The sequence below is a fragment of the Pogona vitticeps genome, chromosome 4, assembly GCF_051106095.1.
Source record: "Pogona vitticeps strain Pit_001003342236 chromosome 4, PviZW2.1, whole genome shotgun sequence".
NCBI lineage: Eukaryota > Metazoa > Chordata > Lepidosauria > Squamata > Agamidae > Pogona > Pogona vitticeps.
The window spans coordinates 45,853,752-45,880,989 of NC_135786.1; the positions used below are offsets into that span (position 1 = coordinate 45,853,752).

At 40.7% G+C, this 27,238-nt stretch overlaps 1 protein-coding gene across 2 annotated transcripts in view; it reads left to right on the top strand.

Moving 5' to 3' along the window:
- PLXNA2 (plexin A2) overlaps positions 1 to 27,238 on the top strand; it is a 520,505-nt gene that overhangs the window by 187,968 nt on the left and 305,299 nt on the right. For both annotated transcript variants that reach the window (XM_020807529.3, XM_020807530.3), the window contains exon 4: positions 22,098 to 22,232. In XM_020807529.3, coding sequence (XP_020663188.2) covers positions 22,098 to 22,232 — 135 coding nt within the window. The remainder of the gene's footprint in view (positions 1 to 22,097; positions 22,233 to 27,238) is intronic.

Consider the following 27,238-nt stretch of genomic DNA (forward strand, 5'->3'; position numbering starts at 1 on the left):
TGGTAAAACCATTCCTTAAATATTTTGCTTACCCTGAAAGCCCTATTAGGGTCAGTATAAGTTGGTTCCGATTTGGGAACACAGAACAAACACACACATCTCTGGAAAGTTTTAGAATAATATACTATTCTATGGGGACTCTTAACCATGTCATAATGTAGGCTCCCAGCATGCCTTAATGTGGCCCTGCCTGAGACAGAGGAGGAAATGATGGCCTTCCTACCAGCTAAATTATTTTGGTATATGAGGCAGAAAATCTCACAAGCACCTGTCCTGCATCCTTGGCAGTAAAAATACATGAGTAACAAATTAAATGGCCAATGGATTCCTGCTCTTTCACTGCATCCAAATGTGCTGCCTGAAGCAGCCACTTCACTTTGCCCAGTGGGAGGGCCGGCCTTGTAAGCTGCTATAATTTTTCTTGAAGAAAGGCTGAGCCATTTTGATCAACAGACGCTCTCTAGTGTCCAGGCTTATGGGAGAAAATAAAATACCAGATCATGACGAAAGAAAAAACGAACCTTGTCAACTCAGCTCCCCAAATTTGATTCTAATGATTCTATCCCCAAAAGAACAGTACTTAATTAATTAGGAGCTCATTTGCACGGAGGTGGCATGTTATTAACATTCCTCTCTTGCAAGCAGGAATATGACAAGGTGCAGGCTGACAGCTTTTCAAATAAAAAAATCCTTTAAAAGGAATGATCTTCCTGAACTGCTGGCTTTGTTCTCGAGAAGATTTGTCATGCAGCAATAAATAAAAAATGCTGGGGTGGCTGATTACTTTTGGTGTAGCTCCTCCTTTTTTCCTTTATTTCATACAGTATCTGAAGGTGCTTTGTGATTTAGAAGAGAAAGGGTAGAAGAAAATGCTGAAGCAGTCTTAACTGCCTTCATTCTCATCCTTTTTTATTGGTGTGGGACAGTAAAGCCAGGGCTCATGGGGTCAGAATGCTGCTACTTTTTGAATAGCAGGGGTGATCACATAATCTGTCACATGCTCAGGTTTCCTGGTTCCTCTGAATTTAATGCAAACCTTCACAGTACAGTAGCTGCAATGAAGGTGGGAGAATAGATTTCTTCCAAACAGCAGTATATTATTGTAAGCTATTGGCTTATTTTTAAATAATCAATTAATATCTGCTTGCTTTACAAAAGCCCCACTCCTTGTGGAAATGTAAATCATTGTGACTGATTTGTTGATATGGATCAACAGTTGCTTGCATTGTTTCATTTCTTCGTTGAGGATGGAGGGGAAAATATTACAATTTACCACTATAGCTCAGATTGGCAGCCTGATATGATGTGATTTTTTTAATAAACATCCAGAGTCCATTTAAGCTAACAGAGAGGTGTGACTAGATAGCCCAATTATTATTGCCTGAATTAGTCTACATTGTGCTAAACAGGGTTACTTTGAGGTGCAGAATGTCATTTGGGATATTCATAGAATCAGAAAAATGGATTTGGAAGGGCTTGTAAGGCCATCAACTCCAACCCCCTGCTCAATGCCAGAATCAAGATCAAAGTAGATCTGACAGATGGCTGTCCAATTTTCTCTTGAATTCCTCTAGGGTTGGAATATTCACCACCTCCTGAGGTAATTGGTCCCTTGTCATGCTGCTCTAACAGTTAATAGCTTTTTTCTTCTTCTGATATTTAGCTTAAATCTGGCCTCCTATAGCTTAAGCCCATTATTACATGTTCTTCACTCCCGGATGATCAAAAAAAGATCCAGCCCTTCCTCTATATGACTACTTTTCAAGTATTGGTATTTGAAAAGTGCTATCCTATCTGTTCTCAGTCTTCTTTTTAAAAAGCTAAACATACCCATTTCTTTTGGTCTTTCCTCCTAGGACTTAGTTGCTACTGTCCTGATCATCCTTGTTGCTTTCCTCTGAATGTGTTCTAGTTTGTCAACATCCGTCTCAAAGTGTGGTGTCCAAAACTGCTGTCAAGGTAGTGAATAGAATGGGGCTAGTACTTCATGGGATTTGGAGACTTCTGTTAATGCAGCCTAAAATAGCATTGGCCTTGTTTGTAGCCACATCACCATGCTGGCTCATATTCAGCTTGTGATCTAAAACAGTTCCAAGATCCTTCTTGCTCATAGTATTACTTTTAACTGGACATTTGTTTTCCCCCGTCCCAGGTGTAGAACTTTACACTTATCCCTGTTAAATTTAATTCTGTTCTTTTTTCAGCCCAGTTTTCAAACCTAAGATCATTTTGAATTTCCAATGTGTAAGCTACTCCACCCAATTTTACATCATCTACAAATGATGTAAAATTGGGTTCCGGAGGTCAGAAAAAAGTTTTTTTAAAGTATTTTATTTGTTCAAAACTCTTTATAAAGTGCACTTTAAAGGCAGAACACACAGTAAAAGGCATGCGAACAATGAAGCTCAGCTCCCTACCTATCCACCGCTTGAGAAATGCACCAAAAAAGTTCCAAAGAGTCCCAAACCACAGCAAAAAAGTTCCAGAACGCCTCCAAAACTCAATGCAAAAACCGCTCCAACACCTCCACGCTCAATGCCATGTGCTTCCCACAGACTCCAGCATGCACAGGTGTGGTGGTATAAACCTCCCAGGTACAATGCATCCCCAGGGAAACTTGCTTTGTATTGCAAAAAATATATATTCATAAACTGAGGCATTATTTTCAATGGATTTTCATTCATAAACTGAAAAATACGTTAACCAAGGCATTTGTAAACCAAGGTGCAACTGTATTACCATTCTACCTCTTTCTCTGTGCTTTGCCTAAACCACTTGATGACCTTGAGAAATGGAAAGCTTCCTTCCCACTCTCCTGTAGAGGGGGAGGGAGACAAAGCTTTCTATTTGTTTTTAATTATTGCTAATGGGCACAGCACAGCAGCGATGCTTTGAAAGGGCTTTTTTCAAAGCATCATTTATTTCTTAGCAACACACCCTGGAATCAAACCAAAACTGAGTGATCCTACTCACCCACAACAAGAAACAGTATCCCCTGACAGACCCCCCAAAAGGTGCAGATAAGTATCTATCAGGGACAGGCTGGAGAAATAAAGCAGGAGATAAGAGCCAAGATGAAAGCCAACTTGATTAGGACTAGAAAGGAAGGTAGCCTTTCTGTGGTGGCCCTTGCCCACCCAGCCTGAAATAAAGAGTTGAGACACAGAAGTTGAATAAAACTAGGGCCACAACTTTATTAACTATTTAGCTTTAATTTTAACTTCCCCTTTCACGAGGGGGCCTACTGTAGTGTGAAACTATATTCTGAATCCATTGTAATTTATACATCCGGATCAGATCACCAAGTGCAAGTTCCTGTTACTGAAGCATCCTGATCTCTGTTTAGCATGATTTCACCCACCATCTGTGGGATTCCCACCAGTGCTGCAGTCACCGAGCCACATGACCCTAGTTGCATTGCAGCCCAAGAGATCCCCTTAATTCCCTTCCCTCTCCATAAAAATCCTGATTCCACCAATCAGGGAGACGGGATGACCTACTGGAACTCACCAAGTGCTTACTTTTTGCACTACCCACAGTTGCAACCAATCACTGTGCAAATCTGACATTATCTAGTTAGCACATAAAGTAAGAATGGGATGGGTGAGAACCCACTTGCTCCCATTCACAGCCAGTTACAGAACAAGTCAGAAACTCCCATCCGGCCCCGAAGCGACCAGCTAATCTCATTCTTACTGCTTAAAGGGTGGGTGGGTGAGCAGTGACGCCCACGCTGGAAAAGAGGCCAAGCTAGGGAGGTAGGCAATATAATCAAAGCCCTCCCACTTGGCCTCCGTGTCATTCTTCTGCGCTCCTCCATCCAGAGCAGGCAGGCAAAGTGCTACCACGGCAGCAGCATTGCCACCACGTGGCGTGCTCCATGTTTTAATGCACAGAAAAATCTGAAGATTATGTATCTGTTCATCAATAGAGCCTTAAAACTTTGCAAATAAAACATTAAACAAGGCAAAATATATTTCCATTTTGCTGCTGCAGTTATATACAACTTGAAGCAATACTTGGAATATTATATTTTGCTTTAGAAACTGTGGCATGAAATAACTCTGTTCAAAGTCAGAGTCAACTTGATTGCAAAAAATGTTGTGAGGTAGATTAGGCAGGGAAAAAAAATAATGGAGAGGACTTGAATTCCAATATCCTCAACTCTTGTTCAGCTTTTTTTACTGTCCCATCCCAGCACATTAGAAATAGTTTCCTAATGTAACAGGAACCTTGTTCATCAAAAAAGGATAGTGTCTCGATCATGAATTCTGGCAAGAAGAGTGGGCCTACTGTACTTTTTTAATATCAGTTTTCCTGTGGCATTTTTTAAGAAACACAGGTATGTGCCATATGCTTAGAAAGTTACCTTTTTGATTGCACAGACACACCCTTGTGGTCAGTGGCCAAGCTAGCTGTGGCGGGGGAATTGGGGGATGGTAGGCCAGAAAAAATCTCTTGATTATGCTGACTGGGGTATGCTTGCAAGTAACTTTTCTTAGCTCTAACCAACATAGACATTCTATGCTAGACTTTGTATGTTCCTACCAAAGGCAGTAGCCTTCCAGAAACGAGCCTAGGAGTATCTGTTTGCCTATCTTGCTTGTCTTTCATATTTATACAGTGGTGCCTCACATTATGATGTTAATTAGTTGAAACGAAATCGCTGTAGAACAAAAACGTTGTAATGCGAAAATAAAAAGCCCATTGAAACGCATTGAAACCCCTTCAATGCATTCCAGTGGGCTGGAAACTCACCGTCCAGCGAAGATCCTCCATAGGGCGGCCATTTTCGGTGGCTGTCTTGCGAGGAATACGTCCTAGAAAACAGCGGGAGCCATTTTATTTACCCGGCGGCCTTTTGAAACTGCCGATCAGCTGTCCGAAAATCATCATTTTGCGAAGAATCTGTTCCTGAAGCAGGGAACCGATCAACGCAATACGAAAAAACCCTATTCAGACCATCATTTTGCGATCGCAAAAAGATCGTCATAATGCGGTTTTGTCATAATGCGGGGCAATCGTAAAGTGAGGCTCCACTGTATGTCACTTTTCCACCTAGATATCAAGAGTTTAGAATGCAAACATTGTATAGGAGAACCTTGAACATTACCTTTTTTGGACTAAAGCTTCCAGAATGTCACAGCCCATAGATTCTAGAAATAGTAATCCAAAACAGTGATTTCCACCACCACCACCATGTTCTTCATAAAAGGTAGTGAAACAAAGCACCCTTTTGATTCATACTTCCAATTTATTTAGCTGGCATGCCAGTTCAAAAATACTGAAATCCTCCTTATCACACTGTATGTTTCAGGATGTTTATTAAACTCTATACTGTATTTTGTAACTAGCTTATTTGTTTTGAAAAATTACCAGCTATATCAGCATTTTTCTAGGAACAAGCCAGAAAAAAAAAATCTTAAAAAATAAAATAAAAATAAAAATCTTCAATCCTCATTGAAGCGTCTACAGTTGGTGATGTGTAGACCCTGCGGTAATCTGATTGCATATGTCATTCTGTTGATTTTGCAGCCCTACTGGATTAACACATTTGTCTGCTGAGCTTCAGCAATTCATAACCAGCCCCGCCAAAGTAAACATGAACCCCCCCACCTCTTTGGGGCAGCAAGCTGTTTGTTATGCAAAGTATCAAGTGCCCTGACAATTTCCTATAATAAACAGTATGCAGTCATTTCCTGTGACAAACCACATAGCAACAACCTAGTAACATATCAGGCAAAAGGTACAATAAGATATACATGTGATTGCACACAAATTCACTGGGAGAAAGGTGGCATAAAAATGCAATGCAACGAAAATAAAATAAATAGGAAGTTGAAGACATATGTTGGACTGAAATTAATTCCAGTTTTGTGTTTCCATTCAATTAAGTCATTCCTGTAGCCAAAGGAAGGAGACGTGCCTCTGCTGGATACACGTCCAGGTTGCAGTGTCTCGTGGCAGTCCTACAGCTATGCTGTAACTGGTCCAGATTATCAAGTGCTAAAAGAAACATGGGTTCTTGCAGGTTTAACAACCACTTGCGCTATGTTTGGTGCAACATTTGCCTGTCTGCTATATTGCCTATGTTTTGCCTAAGGATAAGTAACCTTCTTTCACATTTTACTGAGGAAAAAGTGCCCTTGAAGGAATTTGGCCAGAGCTGTGAGAAGCGGCTTCAAACAAACCAGGTGCTTTACATTTTTATGGACATAATCACAGACTAGTAGTTTAGCAATGTGGCCACCAGGTTGGTGGTAAATTTCTTCACATCTCTTCAGTGTTGGCATACCTGTACTGACTACTTGTGATGTATTGGATCAAGTTCAAGGTTTTAGTGCTCACCTATAAAGTCCTCCATGGTTTGGGACCCCATTAATTGTAAGAGAATCTTTCCCTAAGATCATCTACCCACACCACCAGATCCTCCTGGGCAATACTCTTCCAGGTGGCCAGGCTGAGGGAGGCCAGGAAAACATCAACTGCAAGCTGGGCCTTTTCTGTTGTGGTCTCAGCCATTTGGAATGGGCTCCTAGTTAAGCTGCACCTCACATCCTCACTGCTCACCATCAAGAGACACTATCATTTGGAGAGGCCTCTGAATGCAACCTTGCATGAATTTTTGTGTGTCCGTGCCCTGATGTCCTGTTAAGAAATTGTCACACTGTCATAGTTTTAATATAGTTGCTTGAACTCCGTTTCTAGTTAACAAAATGCCTTTCTAGCAACCTTTACAGTACAATAAGAACTGCATTCATTTGTAAAGAAATGCAAAATTAGCCCTTTTTAGCCCTGCTCCCAGTGAGTGTGGCTTCCAGGCTACTATTTTTCAGGGAATCGGAAATCTGGAATTTTGGACCTGCTGAGATTGGTCTCCCTGATGTACAGCTGTTGTTGATTGTTGTGGAAGAAGCAATAACACTGCGAGCTCTTAGTTTATTATAATCACATTGCTCCTGTTTATTTTTGTAAGACAGTGGCTGAACCCAAGCAGTAAGTCACAATTAAAGCTGGCCCATTGGGGATTTGATGAATCAACTCCTCCCTAAGTTCTGTAAGTAAGTCCACTCTAGTTGTGACCTGCTACTGGATATTAGCTTGCCTTTCTCAAACTAGTGCTTTCTGTTATCTTCCAAATCCTCTTGGTTAGTATAGTAAATTGCACTAGTGTCAACCGATTGATTCAGTGCAGGTTTAGTGAGTCACCTCCTTCCATTGATTCAAATGGGGTTTCTCTGACTGACTTTCTGTGCTCAAGTATATTGCAGTTGGAGTAAGTGCATTTGAATCAATGAAATTTAAGAAGGAGATGATGCATCAAATCCCTGTTGATTCAGTGGGCCTACTGTACTGTGATTTACTATGCTAAGCAACAGGGTTTTGGTCAATATATTTTGCAAATGGTAAACTCTCTGCTTTGTTTTGCATACTAAGTTTTTTTATCTTGTTATGGAAAATGTAGGCATATATAATGTAGTTGTTTGGTAATACATAGAGGGTCATTGGGCAATATTATATTTAATGGCTGAACTTCTATTAATGATTTAACTGTGTGTGCATCCCAGAACAGAACTAGCACCTCATTAATTAGTCACAATTTACCATCAAGGCTTACACAATTACCTTTATGCAAGCATAAATCACCAGTAGAAGTCTGCCCATTGGGTGTTGCCTTAGGACCAATTTACAGAGTTAGGAAGGCTTCTTTTTGAGGAGGTGAAGCCTTGAAAACCTGATTATGCAACAAAATCAGAATCAAATGTGGTTTGGTGGTTTTTTTTGTTCGTTTTGTTTTAGGGTTGTTGTTGCTGTTTTTTTACATAGATCATACTGTGGGAAATAGAAGCAATTCCAGACAGAAATAATAAGATGGCAGTACCCAAAGAGACTGGGAGAAGAAGCCATAAAATCTACAGACAGCAATAAAGTACACACAGACTTTGGTAGGGAACCAATGTATAGTTGAAAGGGGATAGCAAATGAATCATCTTTGGGTTTTATTTAAAAACAGAACAAAACATTAGAAGCCACAAAGAAAACCATACCCACCCGTAGCCAATTCCTTCCAGTGCAGCATCAGCAGGCCAAGGGAGCAGTGGCAGTCAGAGAAAGAGAGAGAGTTTTAAGTTTTCTGTCCTCCCCTACAATTATTGTGGCATTTGAGGTCAGACTACAAGCTTTCCTCTTGGGAGCTTCTGGCTGCTGAGTTGAGACTTTGAACATGAAGTTAATATTTCCAAAGACTGGGCTTGGAAGGCATGAGTTTGCACACTGGAGAGAAAGAAAAAGAAATACACAGATGCACATTTTGACATGAGTGTTGAACTTACAAAAGACTTGAATCTATAAATAATTTGGGTCATAAAACCTTATAAAAATAAATCCTGTGGCTCCTTTCCCTTTGCTCTCAGCATTGAATTGTAGCGCTGCAGCACTCCCAATTCCACCTCATTAGTTCACTCTCTGGCTTCTTAGATCTGATTCCCAGTTCTCCTTGTTTTATATTCACTGCTGCTGCCTCTCTTTGAGAAGTAGGGGATGGTTTACAAAGTGTGCATGTATTTTCTTTGCATAGACATGAACATACACATGGGTCTCTGAAGCCCAGCAGTAGGAAGAAATATAGGGACGTGGTGGCGCTGCGGGCTAAACTGCAGAAGCCTGTGCTGCAGGGTCAGAAGACCAAGCAGTCGTAAGATCGAATCCACACGACGGAGTGAGCTCCCACCAACCTAGCGGTTTGAAAGCATACAAATGCAAGTAGATAAATAGGGACCACCTCGGTGGGAAGGTAACAGCGTTCCGTGTCTAAATCGCACTGGCCATGTGACCACGGAAGATTGTCTTCAGACAAAAATGCTGGCTCTATGGCTTGGAAACGGGGATGAGCACCTCCCCCTAGAGTCGAACACGACTAGACAAAAATTGTCAAGGGGAACCTTTACCTTTACCTTTTAACATGTGTAGGGGAGGCAGTCACTAATTATACATCAGCAAAAAATAAGTCCCCCAAGTGAAGAACTGGAGAGAAGGAAAGTAAGAAGGTAGGCATGTCAAACAATGGCCAGGCCTGAAACTCTGAGCAGACAGGCTTGCCCGGCCCCATGCTGGTTTAGTGCTTTGTTTATCTTATGCCCAGCAGCGTGAGAAAAAGGCCAGAATGTCAAGCTGGATTTACAGCCCAGGCTCAATTGTCTCTTCTTGGTGGTAGTCTCAAATCACACGTTAATATTCATGGTTGCTGATTGCTATGGCTTTAAACAGCTTCCTATGGCACAGCTATTACCACACCAGTACCCTATGTATCTGCAAGTCTGCCAAGTCTCATTGTTTCATGAATCTCTTTGTTTTATTTTTATCTTTTCTACTAAGAAACTCTTTAGCTTGCATCCATCAAAAGAAGTTTTTACTGATGAACATACGAGCATTGTATATAAAGAATATTTAATTCTTAAATGGAAAAACGTCTGAAAGAGAGGGTGAGGAAAGGGAGAGAATGGCCCTGTTGATACTCTCTTTCTCAGACCTTCAGCCTTGGCATCATGATAACCTGGTCTGGCAGATTAGCTGTCAGAGATATGGTGATATAGTGGCTCTGCATCTATAAGCAGAAGTCAGTTTCAGATAGAGACTGAGAGAGGTTTTGCCTCATAATCATGATGCCATTTGAGTTTTGTTCATGTCAGCCACAAGCACATCCTTGAACTCATACTCTTCATAATTAGTGGAGATTTTGTGGCCCACGAGCCACATGTGGCTTGGCAAAAACCCCAAGGCCCTGCCCTGCAAACCACCCGTCATTTGGAAAACGCTTTTGGTCTCCAAATGGAGAGTTGTGCCCACAGAACCCTCCAGAGAATATAATTTTCAATCTTTAGGCTGTTTCAGAAAGCAAGTGAGTAGGGGATAATATAACCTAAAATCTAAACTGACTGTTTTTTGACAAGTGTCCCATAGTTGGAAAGATAATAACATCTGGCAAAGATGCTGTCTTGTGAATTGGCGTTTAGGAAACAGACAGTACAGGGCCCAAGATGGAGCCATGAGGCCTGCTTTGGGAAGGTCAAATAGCATCGAACCTTTGAACTACCTCTTGTAGTTTAAGGATTTAACAGAAGGTTGTCTTGTAGCAATTTACAGGTGATAGTTTTGACCTCACCTTTACATGAGATTCACAAATCGTCTTTTTTCTTTAAAATATTGGAAAAGGAGACAGCTTATAAATATAGCCAGTCCCTTTCCCAGAACAGAGCAATTCTAGCCACGGTGTCCTCATCATGAACTACTGGCAGTGCTGGTCTTTCCTAACATAAGCAGCATGAGCTTAAGGGGCATCTCCTTATGGTCATTTGAGTGTGAGTAGAGCCTCCCACATAATGCAAAAAAGCAAAGAGTGAAAAGTGGGGTAGCAACCTGGAGACTGGACATTGCCATTCTGGGAGTGTTGTAAACTCGTTCAGTTTTAACCTTGCACTTTACAGGAGTTATCCGACGTGCTGAACCTGTATTGTGGGTACCCATCATCACCTTGGATAGTTCCTATAAAGTAAGATTAAAACCTATATAAATGCAAGAGCAGATAATACCTTTATTAGACCACGAAAAATTCAAGCAAGCAGCAGACCACTAGCTTTCAATGATAATTCATCTTCTTTGGGCTGTACACCAAGACACTGCGGATAGTTCAGAACAATTATATATCAGAGTCCTAAAGTTTCATGACAGCTGTTAATGCAAGGCAAGCTTCTTAAAAAGAGTTCAGAGGGGGTAGGGGTGGGATATTTTCATAGCGTTGTTGATCCTGGAATCAACAGGCAGCACTGATGACAGCAAGGCCAGTGTGTATGGTTTCCATATCTCTTCTACCAATAAGGCATAACCCATAATGGCTGGATAGTGCTTTAATCTCTAATAAACTCAATGGTTTTGTGGATTCCTATTTGCTCTGGAGAGAACCGTGCTGAACGTTGTGCTCCTTTTCAGCTTTCACACAGAACGTATTCTCAGAGAACCATTCTCATATGACCTATCAGTGACCTTTAAAAATGAAGCAATTCACAGATGCCCTTAGAACAACAAAATGAGATGATGTCCGCTAAGAATGGCTTTATACTGCTATAATTTAGGGCTAAATAGTGGACATTTGACAGAGATCCTGAGATGAGGGGCCTCCGGGTAACATGGCTAATTGGATATGCTGATTTGAATTGAATATGTGTGTAAAAGGTTTTCATTAATTTCCTTGTGGACATATCTTTGATTTAAGGGGAAGGTTTTTTTTAAATAATATTAGCATTTTGCTTTATTTTCAATGGGGCAGCTTCCCATATAGCAGACAGAACACTAAATCACATCAGCATCGTTCCATAATATACCAGAGCAGAGAGTGAGGTGAAGACTTGCGTCCATTTCTGGGGCTAAGTGTTCCTGCTGTTCTGGCACAAGGGTACTATTTAAATGATAGCCTCAGTACAGTACATGCTAAAGCAGCAGGAGAGAAACAATCACTACCAAAAAGAGCAGGTGCTAACTTCACTCTGTAACTATTGATGCAACATATTATAAGTTTCTTATTTTCATGTCACAGTAATGGCATTCAAGAGGGTTGCTGCTGTTTTGTTGTTGTTGCTTAAGCATAACTGTGTGTCTGTGTGTGATATTATATTGTTTCCTCTCAAGTGCAGTACTGAATGCATTGACAGCTAAAAACACGAGGTATCGCACCACAATTAAATTTCTTATGTTTCATGTACAGGGACCTACTGACATCATGTGTGGGTTTGAATATGATCCTCTAGATCAGGGGTCCCCAACTCCCGGTCTGCGACCTGGCACCGGTCTGTGGTCTAGGCAGGACCAGGTCGCAGACACAGATGTCCTGCCCTCCTGCAAGGGCCCCCCGAGAGTACACCCAGTGCATGCATGTGAGTGTGCCACATCCCCCACAAGCGTGCCATGCCTCCAAACGCATGTGCGTGAGCACGTCATACCCCCTGAGAGCACGTCCCGCCCCTGCGTGCATGCACACAAGTGTACCACAACCCTGCACAAGCATGCCACCCCCTGCTAGTGTGCCATGCCCCTGCACATACAGAACCCACCCCCCCAACCAGTCCACAGTTGGGAAGAGGCTGGGGATCACTGCTCTACATCATACTGGATCATAGGAACAATGGTCTGCATCTAGTCTATAGCCTGGCTCATTTGTTTGAATTGTCTGCATACTGATATTTCTGTAAATGCTGCAAAGAACTGGTAGCTCATTGCTGGGGACAGATTAGATCTGATGACCTTTTGGTTCCTTCCACATCTAGGACTGTTTAAGAATTGTCATATAACAAGCAAAGCAACAGCAGATTGATTACTAATGAATTCACTGAGGAGAAGCAATGTTACTGGTCCTTAAGTACTTGCTCATTTTGAAATATGGCGTCTTACATTGTGTGTTATCATGTTTACCTTTCGAGGTAAAAATATTTTCTCCCCCTTTTATAATTACCTAGGGATTAATTTTCCAACTTATACAGCATTTAATTTATATTTTCTGAAATCCAGGTCCATTCTATCTTCTTTCTACATCAATTTGCTTGTTTTGTTTGTTTGGCAATTAGTATGCATGAATATTCAAACCTATTCTGTCTGAATTTCTTCTGGTGTGTGTATTTTTTTCTACACGTGCATTCGTATATGCTTTTCTCCCATGTGTATATGCATTTTGTTAGGGTTTCAGTATTTCATTTAGGTAATCTTGAATGTCTGGCAACTTTTTGTGATATTCAAATTTATGCAATTTTCAAATTGAGTTTAATTGTTACATTGTTTTCCCAACAAAATATTTCAGTCTTCTCAACATTAATCATAGGGACGGGCAATCTCAGAGGTCTTGAAGGGCAGATTTTAGCCTCTACACCCTTTTACGGGTTGTATCAGGCCCTCTTCTAGTTTCATTGTTTTCATTTTGGGAATAAGGATGGGGGCTTTAGAGATTCCCCAGGTTCCAATGTGACAACTGAAATAGGACTTAAAAAAACAAATAAGTAAAAAATAATTTTAAAACAGTTGTTTTTGGTTTGCATTTTAAATTTAGAGGGCCTCGGTGTTGCATAAGGACACCATCATTTCCCCAATACCCATGGGCTGCATTATGACCACCACTGATTTATATACTAACCATTGATCTGAGATAGCCTGTATAGTATAATGGTTACAGTGTTGAATTTACAACAGGCACTTCTAAGAGCAAATCACAGCTTAGTCACAAAGCTTTCCTCCTGTCTTGAGCTCACTACTGCCTCAACCAAACCTATATTACAGGGTTGTTCTCAGAATAAAATGAGAGGGAAATGCCTACACATTTCTTGTCATGTTTCTCTTACGGAACTGGAAAAGGAAGGAAGGAAGGAAGGAAGGAAGGAAGGAAGGAAGGAAGGAAGGAAGGAAGGAATCTGAGCAACCTAATTACTGAATAAAGTACTGGTTAACATGCCTAAAATTGAGGCAAAATCCCACCAAGTGGGTTATGGCATCATGATAATATGGCAACCCTATTTTTTTACACCATTTTTGATCAGAATCCAGCATTGCAAAATTTGGAGAAATGGAAACATGGTAACATAATTTCCTGCCAGTGCACATATTAATACAGGAAAAGGCGAATTACATTGCTTCATTTAAAAATGTGAACCAAACAAATTTCTCTTCCCCATCCCTATTAGCCCAGAACTGGTGAGATAGAAGGGGTGATAGAAATGGAGACAGGCACAACAGTTAAAGAGTGCTGTTCTTTTAAAATGCTAGGATGGAACCTAAATTAGTGGGCTGTTTTTCCTCTCTGTGCTTCAGCACACATGGTTAAAAGGTAGCTGTTGTTCTCTGAGAGATAAGACAAATAGGCCTTCCCTGTTTCAAGATATGAAGCTTGGTGTGCAAGCCCTTATTCAGCTCTTTTCCTGGCACAAATACTTTGTCATGAAATTCTGTCTCACTAAAGAATTCATAATGAAAAAGGACAGGTAATTTAATCATGGAAAGTTCCCACAAAGAGTTTTTAACACCCTTTAATGAGAGCCTGCGGAGAGGAACTGGAAGGAGATGCAAACCTGTCATAGTTTAGTTACAATGACAGTTGTGATGGCAAATAAAATACTGTGCAGAAGACTCCATAAAGCGGGTGAATGGGGACTTCTGTGTTGCATTAGAGCCCTGAATGGATCAGACACTATCACCAGGGGTGCTACTCTGCAACATATACATAACATAATATGGTATTCTGCTAATCTCTTAAGATAATGCAAAGCTTATGTCTGCTGTCTGCATTGTAGGGGTATTAGTCAGGCAAATCTCCATGATGCTTTTGAAGAAATGAAATTTCCGAATTGAAATGCATTCTACTTGGTCACGTGCAAATGTTTTGCTGGCCTTGAATACTCTGAGCTGGGGCTGATATTTGGATTTGAAGATTATGTTGTTAGGCTCCTTTCAAGCTGTATTTGCAAACACACATCAGTGTTGATTGAGGAAGCAAGCTCCCTGCATCCCAGGAGACTCCTAAGCATCACAGCTGAGTCCTAGGATAGTGCTCCATGTTCTCTATCATGTGGTTTTATAGAGCTTGACATTTCCCCTGCAATTTGTACGACATGCAACAGATCAATAATTTGATGTGAGTTTAACTGTTTGAGAATCCATATGATGCCAATAAATATATAATGCAAAGCTTTGGGGAATAAGTATTTTAAACAGCATAATACTAATTCCTTAAAGACAGTATCCATAATTACACTTAAGTTGGAAAGTCATATATAAATAAATCAGAAGGACATGAACTGTGCTTTCCAGATATTTTGGACTAAAGCTCCCATAATCCTTGATTTTTGGCTGTGTGTAGGCATCCTTCAGTCTCGAAAGACTATGGTAGCGTGCTCTGTATGGAGGACTTGGAACAGCATCTAGTGTGGCTGAGGAGGCCAATTCGAGAGTTACAATCTCTTCCACACTGAAGACAAATCCAATCTGTCCCCTGTCCAGCTCCCTGGTTTTGCTTCCTTTGTGACTTCCTCTTTGCCTCGGCCTGCTGGACAAGGGTCTCTTCAAATTGGGAGAGGCCGTGATGTACTGCCTGCCTCCAGGCTGAACGATCAGATGTCAGAGTTTCCCATCTGTTGAAGTCTATTCCTAAGGCCTTCAGATCCCGCTTGCAGATATCCTTGTATCGCAGCTGTGGTCTCCCTCTGGGGCGATTTCCCTGCACTAATTCTCCATATAGGAGATCCTTTGGAATCCGACCATCAGCCATTCTCACAACGTGCCCAAGCCAGCGTAGATGTCGCTGTTTCAGTAATGTATGCATGCTGAAAATTCCAGCTCATTCTAGGACTACTCTATTTGGAACTCTGTCCTGCCAGGTGATACCAAAAATACGTCAGAGGCAACGCATATGGAAGGTGTTCAGCTTCCTCTCCTGCCGGGCACAAAGTGTCCAGGACTCACTGCAGTACAGGAGTGTGCTCAGGACACAGGCTCTATAGACCTGGATCTTGGTATGTGTTGTCAGTTTCTTATTGAGCCATACTCTCTTTGTGAGTCTAGAGAACATGGTAGCTGCTTTCCCAATGCGTTTGTCCAGCTCGACATCTAGAGAGAGGGTGTCAGAGATGGTTGAGCCAAGGTACACGATCACACGCAGCTACCAGAGTGCTGATTGCGATACTGATCACTCCCTGGTGTGTAGTAGAGTAAAACTGCGAACAAAGAAATTGTATCACACGAAAAAGGAAGGAAGACCACGTATTGACATCAACAAGACTCGCGATCAAAGAAAAGTGAAGGAATTTGCCCAAGCACTCGAGGAAACCCTTCCAGGTCCAGCTAATGTAAACGCACCAGAACGATGGGAATACTTCAAGAACACTGTCTACAACACCGCCTTGTCCACCTTTGGCAAGAAGACCAGAAAGATGGCTGACTGGTTCGAAGCCCATTCGGAGGAGTTAATGCCAGCCATTGAGGATAAGAGAAGAGCTCTAACAGCATACAAAACCTGTCCTAGCGAGTACAACCTGCAAGCTCTTCGAGCTGCTCGTAGCCAAGTCCAACAGGCTGCCAGGAGATACCCCAATGACTATTGGCTTCAGCTCTGCTCTCAGATACAGATAGCAGCGGACACAGGTAACATCAAAGGAATGTATGATGGTATCAAGCAGGCCTTAGGTCCATTACAGAAGAAATCTGCTCCCTTGAAGTCTGCTACAGGTGTGATCATCCAGGACCGAGCACAGCAGATGGAACGCTGGGTGCAGCACTACTCCGAGCTATATTCCAGAAAGAATGTAGTAACCGAAGAAGCATTAAATAACATTGAGTGCCTGCCTGTCTTGGAAGAGCTGGACAGTGAACCAACCCTAGCAGAAATAAATGTGGCCTTGGATTCCCTCACCTCCGGCAAGGCACCTGGAAGGGACAACATCCCTGTTGAAGTGCTGAAATGCGGTAAGGAGATCATCATCACCGAACTGTAAGAATCTTTTGTCTCTGCTGGAGGGAAGGTGGAGTACCACAGGACATGAAGGATGCAAACATTGTCACATTGTACAAGAACAAAGGTGACAGGGGTGACTGCAATAACTACCGTGGTATCTCTCTTCTTAGCGTTGTAGGGAAGCTGCTTGCCCGTGTTGTGCTGAAGAGGCTCCAGGTGCTTGCAGACAGAGTCTATCTAGAATCACAGTGTGGATTTCGAGCTAATAGATCCACCACTGACATGGTATTCTCCCTCTGACAGTTGCAGGAGAAATGCAGGGAACAACAACAGCCACTCTTAGTGGCCTTCATAGACCTTACAAAAGCATTTGACTTGGTTAGCAGGGATGGCCTTTTCAAAATACTTCCCAAGATTGGATGTCCACCTCGTCTCCTTAACATCATCAGGTCCTTCCACGATGGAATGAAAGGCACTGTGGTTTTTGACGGCTCAACATCAGATCCTTTTGACATCCGAAGCAGAGTGAAACAGGGCTGTGTCCTCGCACCAACACTTTTTGGGATCTTTTTTGCTGTCATGCTGAAGCATGCCTTTGGAACTGCAGCAGAAGGTGTCTATCTCCGGACTAGATCAGATGGAAAGCTCTTTAATCTCTCTAGATTGAGAGCGAAGACCAAAGTCCAACTGAAATGCAGACGATGCAGCCATTGTTGCCCACTCTGCTGAAGACCTCCAACAACTCATGAATCGTTTCCAAGACTTTGGACTAACAATCAGCCTGAAGAAAACACAAGTCATGGGCCAGGGTGTGGATTTACCTCCCTCTATTACCATCTCCACACAAGAATTGGAGATTTTTGGCTATGCTAGTTAGGAACTATGGGAGGTATGGTAGAAAGCATCTGGAGGATAGCAGGTTGCCTGCATTCCCTGAGTACTTGTTTCCTACATCCATTATCATGTACAATGAGTCTTTTCCTGTTTTTCCTGGTGGTGTTCAGATATATAACCCTTCAACTTTTTCAAGGGACAGAAGAAATTTTCATACTGCATGTTAGCAATGGCTTACATTTTCAGTTGGAGATTAGGACTTCCTGAACAGTGTTCCTACATCTCCCTCTTCACTCCAACATTAAAGAAGAAGGGCAAGGTACAGAAACTGAGCAGAACTGTCAGTCTTCCTTCTCCACATGAAATGAGAATTCCCATGAGACAAGACCACCAGTTATAAATGAAGAGACTGGAAACTTTCTCTCTGCCTGATCTTCTCTATAGGGTTGTTATATGCGGTGAAAATTTTCATTTCCTTGAAGAAAAGACAGGACACCATGCATCAAATGAACACTATAGATACACATATCTGTATGGAAACACACATGTAAAACATGGCTGTTCCTTTTCTTGTATGTATCATGTGTAAAGCCTTAACATAGGATTTGAAATTTGTACTGACATGAACATCTCTGTGTAGTGGAGTTATAATTAATTACTTGATGCATGGAGTTATCAGTCACAGATGCTATTCAAAACAAGCATTAAGTAGTAGCATCTTTTGAAATGCACATATGGCCACTTTTTTAAGTATAAGAACAGCTAATGGCTCTTGATCAGCTTTTCCCAGCCTTGGACTCTTCCATTCCCCTTAGCCAGCTGTGTTGATTGAGGACAGTGGGAACTACAGTCCAACATAAGTTGCCAAAGCTGGCTCTGAGCAACGAGAATTCATAGAATCATAGAATCACAAAGTTGGAAGGGGCCTATAAAACCATTGATCCTACCGCCTGCTCAATGCAGGAATACAAATCAAAGGATATCTGCCAGGTAGTTTTCTAAATTTCTCTCCAGTGCCTCCAGTGTTGGAGCACTCAAGCCTCCTGAGGTAATTGGTCCTATTGCTGTACTGCTCTAACAGGTAGGATGTTAAGAGATGAGATCCCTCTTTATGAGAGCCTTTCAGGTATTTAAGAAGTGCTACACTTCCCCTCAGTCTTCTTTTCTCAAGGCTAAACATGCCCAGTTCTTTCAGTCTTTCCTCACAGGGCTTGGTTTCCAGCCCCCTGATCATCTTTGTTGGCCTCCTCTGAAATTGTTCCAATTTATTGGCATTTTTCTTGAAGTGTGGTGTCCAGAACTGGACACAGTACTCATGATGAGGCCTAACTAGTGCTGAATAGAGGGGAAATAGTACCTCATAGAATTTGGAGACTATACTTGCTAATGCATCTAAAGATAGTGTCTGACTTTTTTGTAACCACATCACACTTTTGACTCATATACTGTACAACTTTTGATCTCCAATGACTACAGGATCCTTCTCACTTGTAGTATTTCGCTTGTAGGATTGCTGAGCCAGGTATCCCCCATATTGTAACTGTGTGTTTGGTTCCTTTTCTTAGGTGCAGTTCTTTGCAAGTATGCCTATTAAATCTCATTCTGTGATTTTCAGCCCAGGTCTGAAGCCCATCTGGAGAATTCTGAATTTTGTTTCTGTCTTGCAGGGTGTTAGCTATTCCACCAAAGTTTGTGTCACCTGCAAATTTGATTAGCATTCCCTGTTCCCTGGTCATTAATAAAAACACTGAATAGCACTGGGCCCAGGACTAAGCTCTGGGGTACCCTACTTGTTACCTCCTCTGAGTTTGAGAAAGAGCCATTAATCATCAACCTCTGAGTATGATTCTGTAGCCAACTGTGTATCCACCTGGCAGTTCTTATATTGAGCCCACACCTAGTTAACTTCCTAATCAAAATATATTGGGGCACTTTGTCAAAAGCTTTGCTGATGTCAAGATATACTATGTCTACAGCATTCCTCCTGTCTATCAGACAGGTTACCTGATCAAAAAATGAGACCAGATTAGTCAGGGAGGATTTGTTCTTGATAAATCCATGTTGGCTTCTAATTATTGCTGCTTTGTTTTCTAGGTGTTTGCATAGTGACCACAATTCTTACATACTGAAATAACACATAGACACATCAAAAATAGTTGTGCCCTGTGGTGTCCTGTGTAGTGTTTGGAGCATAAGACAGCAGAAAATGTTCTTCTTAGCATACAAGAGTCTATCTTTTCTGAACTGAGAAGAGGATTTCCTGTTTTATGGACTGTTGACTATCCCCTCATGGAAAGGAATAGATAAAATGCCCTTGCCAGAAACTCCAGCTCAGTCATGTCTCAGTGATCAAGAAACACCACCATGCCAGACCTAGCAACACTTTGCCTGCTGGCCTGTGAGGATTAATTAAATTATAATCGGACATTTTAATGAAAGGACTTTGGAGGCTGTTGTCTTGGCAACAATTTTAAACAGCTGGTTTAATGATGGGTGGAGAAGGGGATTGCTAGAAAAGCCAGGCTTAGAGACAGAGCTGTCTGCTTCCTTACAAGTCACTAACAGAGCAGAGATGTTGTGGAGCTTTTGGAATAAGTCCAGTAGATCTGTGTGTGAGATCAACTGACAGACAAAAAAAATGTTCAGATTCTCTTCAATCCTCATCTATCCCTCTCCAACCTTTACTGGAAGCTAACCCTTCAGCACAATGTCCTTTTCATGCTTGAGAGTCAATGCAGCAATTAGAAATAGAGACACTGAGCAGCAAGATGGGACAATGGCAACTGCTAGGCATGAGGCTGGAGCAGATGGCTTCTTTGTGATGAGCTATCCTCCCTTCAATAACTGAGCCACCATCCTCATCCTTGTGGCAAGGTGGCCCATGCATGTGTTTGGAAGCACTCCATCATGTTCAGTCATTTCTTGGCCAGCATGTAACAGCGTCTCTGTCAGCAAGAGCCACTGGGCCATCAGGAAGCTTTATGGAGTTGTTAGTTCACACGGCTGGTCTAATCTCTGAGCCTGATGGTTGCCAATGTTTGCAGCTTGGTGTTATGTAAACACTGTGCTATAATCAAATGGCTACTCAAATATGCAAATCCTGGTAGAGGAAAATACAATGTAAATTGTTTGTTTATCCCTCCCCCTCTCTTCCCCAAGGCCATCAATTATTAACATTTGGAAACAGACCAGGATGTGCTCATGTGGTTGTGTTCCCACTGCATGCAGTCGGGTCTGTTACAATCTGAGCTGAGTTTTCCTGCAGGGGGAGGGATTTGCATAATCAGCTCTAAAATATCACCAGTACCAGCTCACAAATACAAAACTAGCCAACTGCACACTTCATTTGTTTATCTGCTGAAAGCTCTGTTTTCTATACTGGAATCAATAACTTTTAGAAACAGATGAGATGCCCCGTATTACAAGGAGGAGACTCAATAATGGTTTCTTTTATTTTGGAATCTATATCAGAACACTGAGTCTGGTGTTTGCGGCAAATAATCCAGATAGCACACTTCATGATGACAAAAATGTCACAAAAAAACTAAACAGCTGGTAATTTGCCACCTGAGTAATACCCCAAAATCATCTGCCCAAATGAGAAGCCTCATGAATATTGATGCCAATCCCATCCTCAATTCCATGATCAAAATCCTATGTTCAACTCTGATTGAAGACAAAAGCTTAGTTGCAGGGTTGATTATCCTTCATCAAGGATATGCTACCTCAGACTCAAACACAAGACAAACAAGACCCAGCGCTCCTTCACTTTAAAAAAGAAAAGAAAATTCCACTGAATGGAATAGGTGAAATTTGGCAGAAAGGTAAATATCCTTTCTGATACACTAATTGTTGGTGTAAAAGGAAAATTTTATAGATGGACATTGACTCGTGGTTCTCCCACCTGCAGCTTGTGGCAGTTAACTACGTGTCTAATTTTATCGGCAACAGTCCTCTTCTGAATACATTGCATTGTATTCTCTTTAAAATGTGGGGGCTATTTCAAAATCTGTTTTTCTGCATAGAAATAAGCATTATATTGAAAAAAATGCTAAATCAAAAGAGTGCGTCCCTCCCACATTTTCCCCAGTACATTTATATGGCCCACAAGTTGTCTGTTTTTCTAGCTCATTAAATTCCAGGGATTAAGAGTACAGTATTTTCACAAAAAAACACAAAACTATATTTCAATTTTCATATTCTAACTGAAGGGGGGGGGAAATGTCATAATCAAGCAATGTATTCTGTTGCTTTCTTCCAACATTTAGAAGTGACATACTAGCCTTTTCACTTAGACTGCATGAAGAATGAAGGAGTTGGAGAGATAGAAAAAACATTATTTCTCTTGTTTCAGCCTTTATGTGTTTATTAGTTATAATGTATATACATAATGTCCAATCTGGGAAAAGAAAGGAAGTGCCCTCAATAGTGTTGGGAGCCTATGCAGACAAAAGAGTCAGTGTGCATGCAGGTTCTGTGTCCTTAAAGCCAGTGAGGACATTAGTGTGGTTACTTTGGCCCTAATTCTGCTCCCACCTGGTCTTTGTATGTACATTTGATCATGGAAAAAGAGCCCCACTGAAGACATTCCAAACATAATTTGTGAAAAAGCTCACATGTTTCAATTTCTTCGCACTACTCATTATTATGTTATAATTCGTTTCTGGAGTGCTGGGTTTGATTGTAGTTTTCCTTTTATAGCGACCTAGTTAATATCTTGCTGTATTTTTCTAAATATTTAACAACAGTGATTTAACCTGTAGTATATCTGTCTTTATTCCAGATCCGAGCAGATGGGCCTCCTCATGGTGGCATTCAATATGAAATGATGCCAATTTTCAAGGATGGGAGTCCTATCCTTCGTGACATGGCCTTCTCCACAGATCACAACTACATCTATGTCATGTCAGAAAGACAGGTAAGTCATGCTCTTTGATCCAAGTAACTTTTAAATTCCCTTCTATTGTAGTAGAAAAGCACTGTGTACCCAAAAGTGTGCTTAGCATTTGTTTCAGGTATGGATTGTGCCAAAGGAGGCTTTCTTCTTATTTGGCGCTGGCCAGAGAAAATCATCTGTGCACCCAGGAAAGAGGTTTCCTTCTTGTCAGCACACTATTGTCTTAAAGAAATGGAAATTGGATACAGCCAATATAAATGAAATATGGCTTGGGGATTTGGAGTTTAGACCGCAAGCACAGCCTGCCACATTGAACAGAAGCCTTATCCAGGCATTCCTTTCCCTATGTTTGGCTGTATGCTACCTTTGCATAAAATTGTCTTTTATTGTTTTGCCTTTTTTATATTTCAGGGTTATATATGCGAGAAACAGTTTTAAGAAGTCATGAAATTGCACGTTGTGAAATAGTATGGTTCGAAAGGCTATTATAATGTGTGCTTCCAGCAGAAGGTGTTCAAGAAAGTTTGGGATATATTGTTTTGGTTACATGTTTGTTTTATTCTGCAAGCCCTGATAGGCACAGTGAACATTCTGAAAGCTTGGCCTTCCCTTTGTTCATAGTAAAACAGGCATAACCTCTGTTTTATCTAAGCCTACAACAAACTGCCCCAAAATTCAACTGAATCTTGTCCTCTGCCTGATTATTATCATGACAGCAGGGTACTTCAGAGAAGAATGATTCCACTATTACATTAATCTGCTATTTTTTCTCATGATCAGGCTCGGTATATCTTTATTGTTTTCCATGAAGGATAATTTCTCTTATAATTCTCACTGTTTCCTACTGACCCTTCTGCATTTTAATTCATAAAGTACTTTTCTCAGTGCTTCTCATTTATCACATTTATGCTGCCTTGATTGGGAATTCATATGGGCAGTGATCCACAAACTACTTCAGCAAGTGTACTGCCTCAGTCACCCTCCGGGCAGCAGTTTCTTAGAGACACCGGTAGTGGTCGAAATTCATGAGTTTAGGAGAAAGAAAACTGATGAGCCCATGCAGAGTTGAGTTACTGCTTCTGAAGCTTGGGCAGGTCTTGGATTCCCTAATACTGACTCTCTGCATCACCTTTGTTCTGAGTCTCTTTATGAGTATGATAAACTGACCTTCTGACAAAGGTACCAGATTGTATCCAACAACACCAAAATTATTATGATGGAAATTTGTAGTCTTTGCAGTTCTGGAGTCTCCTTCCATATGAGCCTACCCGGCAGTTAAGATCTAGCCAGGGGGCCCTTTTGAAAGAGCCATCCCTCAAGGAGGTAAGAGGGACGGCTTGTAGACAAAGGGCCTTTTCGGCAGCTGCCCCCAGACTAAGGAATGCCCTCCCGACTGAGATTCGTCTGGCGCCGACACTGATGACATTTCGGCGCCAGGTCAAAACCTTCCTGTTCCAGAAGGCTTTTAACTGAAATAATATTAGCTGTGGGTCTGATGGCAATTTTATATATATATATATTTTAATTGTATTTTAATTGTTACATATCTTTATTGTATTTTAAATGCTGTAAGCCACCCAGAGACCTTTGGGTAGTGAGGGCGGCATATAAATTAAATAAATAAATAAATAAATAAATAAATAAATAAATAAATAAATAAATAAATAAATAAATAAATAAATAAATAAATAAATAAATAAATAGTAGTCAACACCATGTAAATAATCTAGAACCTCAACTACAACAGATCAGTTGCATTCCTCTCCCGTTGAAGATGAGAACATGCCAGAGGTCCCAGCTGTAAAGCCTCACTCTAGAGGTCATGGGTTTTGTTAAGCATCTTAGTGACTATCGCTAATATTCTGTGATATGACTCCATAAAACTAAATAATTATCCTAGTGCTGTGTGTATGTCAGATAAGGAGTCTGGATGGCAATGCATATTGCTTTGTGGAATCTAAGCCATTGGAAATACATTTTTACCATATAGCAACCAAAGAAGCACATCCATTTTTGAAAGTGCTAAAACAGCTGCCACTGTGTACCCCATAGCTGGCTTTTGTGATGAAGCCAGTATAGTAAAAATTGCACCTGTTTTCTACATCTGTCTTCTAATACTAACATTTAATATTTTCTGGAAGAGTTTCGTGTTGGTTATTTAGTTTTTAAGGTTTGAAAAAGCTTAAATTGGTGGGTAAAAAGGTTCAATTGACACCAGCTGAGGCTTTTAAAAGTAAATGCTGTATTGGACAGGGAAGACAAGAGAAAATCTTTTATTCCTAATTAGAGAAAATATTCTCCATGTTTTCTCTGCTACAGTTAGAGAGTAAAACAATTATCTTCTGCCAAAGATGAATTCTAGAATATTCTAGATTTTCTTCAGCTTTGAAGTATGGATGAACATTACTACACTGAGTGAAGCAGTGGGATCTGTGAGGAGTGACGTAGGCAGTGGAAAGAGAAATTGATATATTTAATCAAAGTTTCAGTTTTTAGAGAAAACTGAACTATTCACTTCTTAATATCATTATTTGCTTGTCACCTCAACTAACACAATACAACTTTTGTATAACCATGTTCTGATAGGACTCAACTTTCTTTCTTTTGTTTTAATTTGCTTATTTTCTGTGTGGTTGAATATTTTTAAAAAGCCTTACTTCTTTTCCTCTGTTTTATACTGGCTCCATTTATGCAGTGGCCCTATTCAGATGATGCTTTTAGGTAGACCACAATTCATCTGTTTGAAGCAATAAATTTACAACAATGTACCACAAAGAGCTTCACGAAGACTAGGCACGGACAAGAAATTACTGTAATGTTATTTGAATTTTTCATGAAAGTATCCAGTTCATAGTCTGTGAGCCTATTAATGTGCACAAAGTTTTTGGGTTCCTTAAACTGGAAGGAAACCATAATCACTAGGTTCTTCCTTGTGTTCAGTATCCTACAAGTAAATGTGTATGCGTGGATTAAAATGTCTAAATTTGAAAAAAATGCACATATATGTTTTAGTTCATTGAAAGAATGTGTAAATAATGTGTGCATTAAGGACAATGAATAGCAAAATGTGTACATTAAGAAAAGTATACATCAAAATAGGCACAAATTTCTATCTAGAAAAAAAGAAGAAAGTTTGCTAAAGAAGGGCATGATGAGAATATCTGTGGAATCTGGAGAACTGAATTGAAACAGTCTCTTATTATTTTATATCTCCGTGATTTTATTCTGATTTTATTCGATTATATTTTTATTTTAAAGAATTGTGACGGCTCTTAGCTAATACAATAAACTTAAACTTGGAAATTGGGATTGAAACAAAGCCAACCTGAACAATGTTAATATGATTAAGACTCACATATTTCAGGTTATCATGCCCTAGGCTTCTTTACTAACAATAGCCCAGAATTCGCTCTAGTCTGAACTGAAGTACTGTAGTAGACTCACTAATCAGTGGCTCTTAACATAAGTGTTGTCTTTCTATTCAGCAGTTGATTCAGTAGTCAATTGCTACAGTTGGAACTCTGCTGTCTTTTAGACTGGCTGCATGGGCAGTTTGCTTCCCACAGTGGAGAATGTAGGAACTCTGGCACCATAACATCACATGCATCTCCATGCATGCTGATATCAAGGAACAGAGATAGAGATCAATGTGAGTCTAGCTGGTCATCTAAAGACTAGTTTGAATTTTTGACCTTGGCCACCTGATTGGTTGGTTGGTTGGTTGGTTGGTTGGTTGGTTGGTAGGTAGGTAGGTAGGTAGGTAGGTAGGTAGGTAGGTAGGTAGATCAGGGAGGGAGGTCAGGGAGGTGGTCAGGGAGAACCTCTGCTCATGATTTAGGATCCACGCTATTAGAAAGCCCCACTATAGGTTGGGGAAGCTTAAACAGATACTGTAATTAAATAACATTGTAGCCCTACTTTATCCCATCACAATGTATCTGGTCTTTATTCCAGGGGGCAATACATTTTTTTTCTTCCATCTTCTAGATACTTGTTTGCTTTAAGTTCTAGCAAGATTACCTCCAATTCAGCTCATACAGGGTGAGACAGCTTAAATATTCATCAGATAATTCTGGTAATTGTCAATTGGAGAGCCTTTCTAAATAATGAAATATACCTGAAGCATAATTCCATTAAGAGCTGTGTTTAGCTTGCTGGTGAAGTGTTTTACATGGCTCCTTTGCTGTTAAATTGCTCATGATAGTTTTTGTACCATTGCTGCTGGTTAGGACACATTTGGATTTGAAGAAAATAAAATGTATTGGTACAGGTTGCTTTTTAACAATGAGTAGCAAAGTATAATGGATTCTTTCAAATTGGATAAAAATAGAGGGAAGTGAGAAGAAACACCATCAAATGCAGGCTCCAGAACCAGCAACCTTCTTTTTGTAGTGAGAATTTGAAAAATCACTGAAGTCTAAATTGGGAAACTGAGAAAATGTTCAATAATGTTGACTCATTTATGTTAGCAATATTGTATTTCTAAGCTAATTGGCCTCAGTACCCATAATTGTTTTAGTTGCTTTCAACTCACAAAAGGAACTCAGCTTCTTTCAGTTCTTTTGCAATCTGACTATATGGGCTACTTTTGTTTGCTATGAGACAGACAGACTCACATTCTTGTTCTGACCATTGCAGTACATGTAGGAGAGACAGATGTCTTAAAATCCCTGGGAAGTGTTGTTTGAATGGCGAAATGTGTGCTTTTTTCCATGTTTTTCAGTCAATTGTACCTTCCTATTTGAGATGCTGTTCCTGGTCAGATAGATCTTCTTTCTTATAAAAACTATGGTAATATAACAACTTTATTTCCTAGCATACCTCTCTCAGTGTTAGAAGTTACTAGTTACTAGGTACTTTGAGGGTCATTTTGTGGCAGCCACACTTACAACAGTGAGCTGGAGGTTCTCTCTGGCAGATCTCTTTTGTTATCCATTTTGTGCTGCAGTGTGTGTGGAAGAAGCAGCAGGTGATTCTGTAGATGAAGGTGAAAAAAACAGGATGATGTACTCCTTTCAGTATTGCTA